Source organism: Pistacia vera, unplaced genomic scaffold, assembly GCF_008641045.1.
Source record: "Pistacia vera cultivar Batoury unplaced genomic scaffold, PisVer_v2 Contig47, whole genome shotgun sequence".
In the NCBI taxonomy this organism is placed as follows: Eukaryota; Viridiplantae; Streptophyta; class Magnoliopsida; order Sapindales; family Anacardiaceae; genus Pistacia; species Pistacia vera.
The window spans coordinates 721223-732627 of NW_022196301.1; the positions used below are offsets into that span (position 1 = coordinate 721223).

An 11405-nucleotide genomic window follows, 5' to 3' on the forward strand; every position below is an offset into this window, starting at 1 on the left:
AAAAAGGCATTTTTCATTATATTTATATGATAACTTTTTTGTTTGTTTGTATTCTTAAGTGTGTTTTACTGTTTTACAACAACTAATTCTTTATGTTATTATATTATTATTTAGATTTTTTTTTTTCTGGGTCAGCTTGCATGCACCTTAACTAATACCCCAGGTCTTAGAATTGTCAGTCGGGTAAAAGCTCCCGAGTGGTTACCCCAATTAGAATTAATGTTTAGAGAGACTTGAATTCAAGAGCTCATGGAATTTTCTTTTGCTCTTTTACCATTAGACCACTCAATGATGGTTTATTATTTAGAGTTTCCAGTATATTTTCAAAGAAACTAGTAAGTGGTTTAGGAGCAACTGTAAAACAAGATCTAAGTAGCAAATAAATGAAGAAAATCCTTTAAATTTTATGGAGAAAAAAAATGAGAGATCGTAAAACAGTTGGGAGTTGAATGGAAAATGAAGAGATATTGGTTGGCTGGCCTTTTAATTGTGAAAAAGCAGGTAAAAGATTTGATTGTGGTTGTATTTTGCTAGCCTAATAAATTTCTGGGCCTAAAGGCGAAAGCATCCACCTCCATATAAAGAAAACGGTGCACCTTTAATTAGCATTCAGCACATGAACTCCTTAATGCTTTATTATCTATAATCTTATCAGATATTACCATTTCAGATCATTTTGTGACCATAATTAATTATAGATAAGAATGTGAGTTTATTATAGAATATATTTAATATTGTCAAAGAGAGCAATTATGTTTTGTATGATTGAAAGGTCCCTTGTATCTATCACTCATTCAACTTGTGATTTTTGAGCATCAAATACCAACCATGAGACAGCAAAATGTCACTTAGCTGGAGATAGTGACTTTCTTTATTTTTTGATTAATTGTCACATGTGGATGTGGGGGCTAATCAACCTCTATAATTCTTCACCAAATTACTGCATCAACATTAAACAAACATGACCCCGACTGGTTAGCCTGGTAGTTAAGAAAGTTTGCTACCTTTTTTAATTTTCTGGGTTCAAACCACCTTGGGACCATTTACCATATTTGTGGCTTACTTGAAACATTGAGTTTGTAGGGTATTCAATAGGCCTCAGTGATTAGTTAAAATTGGGGTCATCTATCACATTTATGGTTTACTTGGAATATTGGGCTTGTAAGGTATTCAATGGGCTCCAGTAATTAGTTGAGGTGCGTGCAAACTAACCTGGACACCTAAGTTATCAAAAAAAAAAAAATTAAACCAACGCTATTTTATTTTTCTTTTATATTCTTCAAACTTATTAAGTGATAGTTTATAACATAATATTAATTCTTTCTAAAGGTGCTTGAAGAAATTAGTGATTATTTTTTCTATTACATGATGAATAACATATTAACATAGTAAGTTTGTATTGTAAAATAATATCAAAGATAAGATGAATTCATATAAAATTAATTTCTAGTGGTTGTAAAAATATTAAAAAATGCTTTTAAAGATACTGACCATAAATAATGGATAAATAATAGGGTTCTTAGAAATGACCAAAAATTAGGGGGGCTATAAAAGATAACCAACTTTTGAAAGGCTATACCTTTGTGTCCAAACCATTTAATTAATGGCCAATATCCCTTACCCCCTACTTTTGACTACTTGAACATTTTAACACCATTTTCCCCAAATTTCTCTGCATGTTAATCCATAAACATTACTCAAATTTCCTTAAACATCCCTCATTTGAAAATGTGTAAACACTATATTGGGGTAAGATTGTTGATTTATATATATTTTTAATGTTCCCCACAATTTTTTTTTTTTTTTAGAAGTTAGTTGGCGTGGTTTTTATTGAATGTGATGATAGATACTACCGTTTTGTCAAAAATCTGTAAGGCTAAATGTTATAATTGTTATTTGATGTTCATATATCATATATTTAGTTTTGGATGTGAAAATTGTGCAAATGTGGTGCATGTGGTAGATTGCTGTAGGAAAACAGAGAGAACTATTAGTTAGTGCAAAAATTTTCTGGTTATCGCGATGGAGTGCAACAAATTCAGGTAATGTAGAAAATTTTAGGGCTTATTATCCAACTTACCCTTAATGTTTAACAAATATCCATTTTCCCCCTAACTGTTAAAGAAACCCTAAGCCACCTCTCCTCAAGTTTCTCAATTGATCAACAACTTCCCCTGGATACTATTTTCTCACTATATATTCTAACTAAAAAATGTAAACATTCAAAAATAACCAAACCGACAAAACTATTTGTTCGTTATGGTTTGTATTAATTAAACGTTAGGACCCTTTCTTAAAAAACTAGCAAATATGTCCTCAAAATTTACAATTGTCAATATTGTCATCTCTTCCAAAATTCAAGCCAACTTTATTTCTGTAAATCATATCTAATCTTCATAGAAATTCAAGCAACTTATCTAGGTGCAGTTCAAGGAATGTTGTATTATTGGAAAAGTTATATTAATCAAAAGATTGATTACCTTGAAGATTATTGTGAATTTTTAGACAAATGTGTTTGGTTGGTTGGAATAAATTGATGGGTATGTTTATATTATATTGATATGTTTGGTTTGGAGGAATAAATTGATGGATATGTTATATAGATTACTGAATTGCCCTCCTTTTTAAATATTAATATAATATTATTTTTATTATTATTTTTTCAATTACTTATTTTAACTCTCTACATTTGAGATTTTGTTAAAATACTCTAGCCATATAAAAGTTTAACTTGTAACAAAATCACCCCCCACCCCAAGCCACTATTGGCCATCGGCCGCCAGCTCCAGTCACCGTAATGGCGCACGACTGGTTGGATCTAGTCAGGTACTTTTTGATTATTTCATAATCTAAGCCAAAAAAAAAAAAAGTCAAAACAAATTCTGGAAAAGGTTTAAATTAAAACTGTAATTTGTTTCGTTGTAATTTTATATCTTATTACAAATGCTTTAATTAATTTATTATATTCAATTTTTACTTTTAAATTCTTTTAACTGTTGAAAGACCAATTTGCTCATTTAATTTAAAGTCTTGGCATTAGAAAACGGTGTGTAAGGGAGGTTGTTGATCAATTGAGAAACCTAGGGAAGTGGTTGAGGATTTCTATAACAATTGGTGAGAAATTGGATTTTTATTAATAATAAAAGTTGACTCACAATCTAATCTCACAAACTCTCTCTCACAATCCATAAGTGGCAATTCCCAGGTTTTTGTTTATGAATTTTGAATTTTGGAAAAATCATCAGCAAAAATTTGGAGATTGTCACCTAAAGGTTGTGAAAGAGAGTTTGTGAGATTAAGTTATAAATGTTGTAAACCTCGGAGAGGAAGCTGATAATAGACCAATTTTTAACTGTCACTTGTTAAATTTTTGTGGTTGTTTTCTTTTATTTGATTTGATTTTCAATTTTTTTTTATTTGTAAAGTTACTTAAATGTCTCATGCATAATTAATTTTTAATTATCAAAAGTCCATTTTTGACCTATTTGAAACTTATGTACTATATTAGGAAAGTTTTAGATTGATTGTTATCTTTTCATAATATTTATTGGTTTATCAATAGTTTTAAATTGATTATAATATATAAAAATGAACTACATTTTCATGGTCAAAGCGATCAAGCAGTAATGTAAATATTTATCAGCACAGACCAGTGACCGGGTGTTGTTATTACTTACTAGTTTCCAGTATCTGATGACTGATGGTGATGACTTTTCAGAGCAAAAACCTTGGGTATCACGAAATTCCCCATAAAATAGTAATGATAAGTGATAAAAAATTGAAATTGGCTGTGTTTGTTTTCTTATTCAAAATCCTACCATATCAAATCCTATTCAAAATATATATTTATTTAAATATTCTTAAAATTCAATTATATTCTATTCAACTCAAAATATTTAGATTTTTTTAACCTTTTAGGTTTATTAATTTAACTAAACACCCTAATAATAAAAGTTTATAAATTGACAAAAATACCTCCACCCACTCACATATTCCCGACAACTAGCCACCACTACCGAAAGGTGACAAAAATCTATCAAAATGGAGCACGACCGGCTGGATGTGACCGATCGTGCATCGATCTAGCATTTTTTAGTTAGAATGACGACTGACGGCCAAGTCTTTGGCCGTAGATCTGGCATTTTTCAGTCCGATCCATGGTGGATCTGGCCGAAAAAGACCAGATCAACACACTACCGGTCAGATCTAGTCAGTCGTGCACCATTCCGGTGACTTCTGACTACCGTCCAGCGGTGGCGGTCGACTGCTAGCATCTAATGGGTGGGTAGAGGTGTTTTTATTAATTTTAAAACTTTTATTGTAGGGGATGTTTAGATAAATTAACAAATATAGGGGATTAAAAAATAATCTAAATATTTTCAAAAAGTATTGAAGCCTAGTTATAGGAAAGTTATTACTCAAATTTGAGTTTGAATTCAAATAACCATGGTGCAAAGTAGTTAATAAAATACTTATATATATATGTATATATATATATATATACCCGTTTGATAATAGGAATGACCATTGGATGGTATATCCAATCGTTAACTTCAGGGGTTAATTACTTAGTTAATTACATGTGCCATTTGATTTTAATTTCTCAAACTTTTGGCATAGATACATATCTATGGGTAGACTAATTATGAAAATTAATAGAAATTGTTGTTGCGATATTTTGCATAAACGAGAAGTACACAAACCTTCTTGGGGAGTTTGTTATGTGGCCCAAATATGTGCATGGTCACAAGACACATAGCAAGAGTTTATACATCAATTGCTTAGTCATAGAACACATGTCGAGATTTCATACCTGTTGAATTTACTGTATAACAGAAATATATCAAGATAAATAAAATATTGGCTCATTCAATAATGCCATAAGAATACCACTAGAATATATTATTCAATTTTTCTTCACTTATTCTAATTCTCTGATTCTGCAGCAGGTCACCAAAAATTAATGAATAGTATTAGCTCATTCTATAACGCCATATTGCACATACAAGAGAAATAACAATGTCTTTACGTGCAGTTTACATTACATATGTCCATTTTCTCTTTGATTTTTGCTTATAATTATTATTATTATTTACGTTATAATTTGTTAATATTAATGTATCTTTGAATGTTACTGCGTTTTATATTCTGGTAATATTGCTTGTTAAGTTACCATCACTTGACTAAGTATTAACTACGTAAAGCTTAAACATTGATATTAGATATTTAGAGATTCCAATGCTGAGATTTGTATTTCTGAAATCATGCATGTCGATTAATTTAGAGTTGACTTCAAAATCTTAAGTTATTTGTTAAACAAGTACAACATTACTATCAAAATCTGGGTCTATGCTTATGAATCAAATAATATTTAAATTAGATCCTGTCAAAAAAATTTTTAAAAATTACATTTATTGGGAGAGACAGCGAAAATTCATTGAGGCTTCTTCAAAATTTAATAGTATATGGTCAAGTGACAGTGAAAATAAAAATTACCTATATGAATTTCTTCCCCATTATAGAATTTGTTTTTTATTATAACACTCAATTCATCCCATTTCAGGCGTGTCTTAGTATATACTTTTGGTTACGTCTATGACTTAGCAGTCAAGGAAATTTGCTCCATTTATTAATTTTTTGGGGTTAAACCTTGGAGTCACTACCCACATTGTGACTTACTTTATCCTTCGGGTTTATAGGGTGTTTAATGGACTCTGAAGATTAGTTAAGGCGCATGCAAGTTGACCCAAATATTCCGGTTAAAAAAAAAAAATCATTCAGGACTGACTACAATTTTTTTTTTAAAGAAAATTAAATTTAGGTTGGAATTAAAAGAAAATTCATTGAGGTTTTACTGTTGATCTAGTACATAGATTAATATATAGTACCAAATATTTAATTCCTTGAAAATTTCAAAATTTATGATGGTTTTATATATATAACTGAACTTACAAATCTCTCTCACACGAACACATGCAGATTAATTTCAGTGCAGAATTAAGTTTCCTAGAAATGAAGAGATTTGAATTGAAGTTTGGGTTTCAAATATTGAAGAATTCTTTCAAAGTAAAAAATAAAAATTCAAATATATTGTATTGTCGCCTAAATGCAGGACCTCAACCGAGCACTTGACTGTCAATTCTTGAATAAACGATCGACGATGGTTGTTTAATACGACAAGAGGTCCCTCTCTGTCTGTCCACAATATTAACCCAGTCAAGAACCACGTTGTCAATTCACGAGTCAAGAGTTCATACAACTCTTCTAATTAAACTTCATCTTTGTTTTCTCTATTGATATTTGGTGGGGTACATTTTCTTTATTTATTTTACGATTAAAGTATATATATATACTACTTGATGTATTATAATATATGTTAATTTTATGTGTTACTTTGAACTCGTCAATTTTCTTTTGATCCACCATAAATTTAAATTTGATATTAATATTATGGGGCGTTTGGTTCAGGAATATCATATTACAGGGAATATTGGATTACTGGAAATATATATTACCTTGAAAGATTACTGAGAATCTTTAGAAAAATGTGTTTGGTTAGTTGGTGGGTATGTTACATTAATATGTTTGGTTATGGGGAATAAAATGCCAAATATTGGAGTTTTATTATTAATTTTTGAATAATTTCTTTTAACCTCCAATATTTCAGATTTAGTTAAAACACCCCTGCTTATATAAAACTTTAATTTATTATGAAATCACCCCTACCTCCTGCCGCCACCGCAAACCACCACCGGAAGTCTTTGAAAGTCCTTGTCAGTAGCTCACCGTGACCAAGAGGCTCCGGATCTGGCTGTTTTTGGCCATCAATATGGCCGGAAATGACCATATCGAAGCCTCCTGGAGCCTCCCACCGGATCTCGTTCTTTTTTAGGGACTCCGACGAATTTTCGGTGGTGGTCCGTGGTGATTGGCCCGTTGTCGACGGTGATGGCTGGGTGGCAGTGGTGGTCTATAAATTGTTTTAAATATAAGGACATTATTGTCCAAAATTTTAATTAAACAAGGGTAAAATTGAAATAGGATATTAATATAAATTTATTTAAAAATGAGGGCATTATTGTCCAAAACTTTTAGTAATAAGGGATAAAATTATAATAAAATAAGATAACCTTGGTAATCTTAGAATACCTAAGAAAATAGAGGTAATCAGATCACCTCCAGTATTATCAATAGTAACTACTATTGGTATTTGAAGATTACCGGAATCTTATATTACTTGACAACCAAACGTGGTAATCAAGTAATATAAGATGACATAACCCCCATTATTTTACATTACCATCAACCAAACACCCCCTATAGGTCATATTGCATGTAAAATTTAATTAGGATCGTTTCAATAACTAAATCTGTCTTTGTTTAATATTACAGATATAATGTTAATTAAAATTAAATATATATTATATTCTACGTACCATAATATTTAGGTCAATCAACCACCATTGGGTGGTCTGGTGATAAAAGAATAAATAATGATCTAACATATTTTTTCAAATTCGAGTCTTTTTAATAGTAAAAGAGTAAAAGGATAATCTAACATGGTCTCCAAAGTTCGAGTTTTCTTAAGGATAAAAAAGTAAGAGAAGGATTTAACATGATCTTTCGAGTTTGAGTCCACACGGTTGCTAACAGTGATGACCATTGAAGCTTATACTCGGCCAGTAGTTCTAAGATCTCGAAAGATTAGTTAAGGTGCGTATAAACTGGTTCGAAAACCCCGGTCATAAAAAAAATGTTCAAGTCAATGATCAAAATTAATAAATTTGGGTAATTAAAGAAATAAAAATGCTACATCTATTGTGAATCACGTTTAGTTCAGTCAGGATTTGCATAGTTATTAATTAGCGTGTTTTAAAGTAAAGTATATAATTAAATCATATAACGCAAAATCTATGACTTGACCAGAACTCATACTACAAACGGAATTTTGATCAATCTTTAAGAAAGTTTTTCACACTTTTATTTATTTATTTATTTTAAATACATTTCATTTATTAACTTTAACGTGTGTTACCAGTTTAAACGAGTCATAGTTGAGAACTATTAGTTTTTCATTCATGGTCATGGTAATTAGTAAACTTAAAAGATAATAATAAAAAAACCATATATATGTTAAAAAAAATACACATGATGTGGATTTGATTTGAATTAAACATGAGCTGATGACAAGGTTCGGTTAATGGTTATATTAATATAAAATATTTTGAATATTATCATATGATAGTTCACTTTAACAGATCAAAGTTAACAATGAAAACTAATTAAGTGCTTGGTTATTTCCTTGAACTTTGTATTCTACATACAGTAATTACATGAAATATTATTTCAATCTTTATTAAGAACTATGTTAAATCTTAATTTGTTCCTTGAATAAAATCCTTAGAGAATATATTTATGTAATTGGGAGTAATGGGCCAGAATTAAAGGAGTTAATCCAGATTTAACCCAATGAGATAAAACCATTCCAAGGTAATTAAATGGAGAGTGAAAATGACACTTTCTACCCAAAAAAGTTTCAAAATATCAAATTTTTACCCAAAGTTAACATTTCGTTACTATTCAAAGCTGATTCCGATGGTGAAAATTTTCTTCATCACTATCATTTAAACCTTCGGTCTTCTCTATACAAAACTCCTCTCACTTTGACACTTGATTTCTCGTTGATTATCGGCCACCGCAAAGCTAGTGTTTCTAATTCTTAGTTGATTTTCGGCTAATTTCAGTGTCAAATATTTAATCGGTCACAATCATTCCATCCACTGGCCTCCACTCTATAAAATCCCTCTTACTCTGACTCTTGGTAACTCATTGAATGTCAACTGAGAAAGTAAAATGTATTTTGAGTATTAATGGAATATAAACTTCGGGTGAAAAAGTGATATTTTGCAACTTTTTGGGTGAAAAAGTCTCACTAACGCAAACCTTGGGTGGGAAAAGTTGTTTACTCTTAAATGGATGACCATTTCAGCGTATCCCTCTTAACTTATATAAAAAAAAATATACATATAAAAAACAACGTGTTTGAAGGGTCTTACTGTGCGCATGTTAACCTAAAGAGTCAAATAATCAAAGCTTGCGATCTTTTGTGCTACATATTTTCTCAAGGTCACCAATAACATAGTTAGAAATTCTGAATTCTCCCTTGACTACTCAGCTTTTTCAAGTCATAAAATCAAATCAAATTTAATCTATAAACCATCCCCACCCTTTTCCCTCCCTCTCTCTCTCTCTCTATATATATATATAAATCCATCTCTACATACCTATTCCTACAGCTACAAACAAAATTAAAACAACTTAAACCTTATTTATAAACTAATTATCTCTTAATTTAATTAGCTTAGCTTAGCTTCTCCAAGGTGCCATGCAGCGTTACTCTTCTTCTTCTTCAGCCAAGAATTTATGTCGTAAAATCCTTTACCATAGAAATCAAATCCAACCCATTAGACGACCGTGTGATGTTTTCATTAACCATAGAGGGACCGATACAAAGAGGACCATTTCTGGGTTGCTTTATGACCATCTTTTGAGGCTAAGGCTTAACCCTTTCTTGGATAGCAAAAATATGAAGCCTGGTGATCGGTTGTTCGACAAGATCGACACTGCGATTCGACACTCTAAGGTCGGAGTTGCTGTGTTTTCGCCTCGTTATTGCGAGTCTTATTTTTGCCTCCATGAACTTGCTCTTATCATGGAGTCGAGGAAGAAAGTTATTCCCATCTTTTATGATGTCAAGCCGTCTCAGCTTCAGGTTAGAGACGATGGAACTTGTTCAAACAAGGAATTGCAGAGATTTAGATGGGCTCTGGAGGAAGCAAAATACACGGTGGGACTTACATTTGACTCATTAAAAGGGTAAGTATATTCATTTATACGAATATCTTTCCTTTGTTAATTATTGATATCAAACATTAAGAATAAGAATAAGAGTTCCTGTAAAAGTTTCTGGTGTTTGATAATTAAGGAATTCCTAATCTTGAAATTGTTTCGATTATTTATAGGGACTGGTCAGAATTCTTAACAACTGCGACGGATGCAGTGATCAAGAACTTGATTGAGGAGGCTGAAGAAAATGGAAAAAAGGGAAGGCTATGCGTTGTGCAGGATTATTAATCAAGAATGAAGATCAATAATGTTAATATGATTGTTAAATATTTTACCATAACCAATTTATTTGATTCCTTTATTGGTTCGTTTTTTTGTATAGGGGAGAGAAACAAGAAGTGCTAGCAATCGCTTCTTTAGCTCCTTTGTAATATTATTGTTCATTATCAGGCTTCAATAACCACTGCAATATGTATATTAGATTCATCTTTTTTTTAACATCTTGCAGATGTTTCAATAAGATAGTAAGATAAATGTTAATTATAACATTTTGTAACACTTTTTGTAATAAGTTTAACAGCTTCAATGAATTGTATTTTTATTTTTATTTTTATGCTTTCATGTTCTAAGTAATTAATTCATAAATTATGATGAAGATTCATTAAATTGAGGTTGTTTTTTTCTCTCTTTACAAATTATATATACAGTAGTATAATATTTGTATAATACATGTGACGAAATTAAAAGTATGTGTCTACTAAATTAAGAGAAAGATACAATTATCTGTCGCCGAAAATACGTGGATGGAGCTGAGAAGTTTAATGGATGGATAGATCCTTATGAGGAAACCATTTATACGTATAGATATCTATCACGATATAAGGGATTGCCGTCCGATTTCATAATAGTTAAACTTCCTGAGAATTTCCCTCCATTTCATGTGTCATTTCGTTATTAAATTTTCTATTTTTCTGTCTATAATTATATTAATTTATTCCACCAAGCTTATATGTCATGGAAATTGAATATAATAGTGCCTAAGACTCGAAAATAAAATTCAATAAATTAATTTAATATATACATAAAATTTTATGCATGCAAATGATCTCTCACTTAAAGTTTATTGTAGCAAAGGAAACGGGTCATTTAAATACATGGGTTTAATTGTAAAGAGACAAATTCTAGTTCCACGAAATTAATGTTGATTTTTGACGTGTGTAAAACGTTCATATTCTTAAATTAATAAAAAAACATTTTCAAGTGTCATCAGATAGTGAGAGGTTATTTTCAATTGCTTAAGAACTCGCCACTGCTTGGGATTAATAAAAAACATTCTAGTTCATACCACTTTAGTTACGTTTGGTTGTGGCCGAGGTATTCATTACTCAAAAAAAGAGAGGGACCCTCCTATTTAAAAGAAAAATAAAATCAGAAAAAGACTCAGCCACTCGATCTTCTTTCTAAGATATCAATCCCATATTCCCATTCATTAGCTAGCTAGCAGCAACTCCAATTCATAAATGCATGTGAAATTGACGACCAAAATCCTAAGTTTGTTG

The 11405-nt window shown here is 30.8% G+C and overlaps 1 protein-coding gene across 1 annotated transcript; it reads left to right on the forward strand.

Annotated features, from left to right (window-relative positions):
• Positions 1–9385: 9385 nt before the first annotated feature.
• On the forward strand, positions 9386–10134 carry LOC116145934 (TMV resistance protein N). The gene is made up of 2 exons (XM_031431360.1): positions 9386–9876; positions 10023–10134. Exons 1-2 carry the CDS (start codon positions 9386–9388, stop codon positions 10132–10134), a joined length of 603 nt encoding a protein of 200 aa, XP_031287220.1.
• The last annotated feature ends 1271 nt before the right edge of the window (positions 10135–11405 follow it).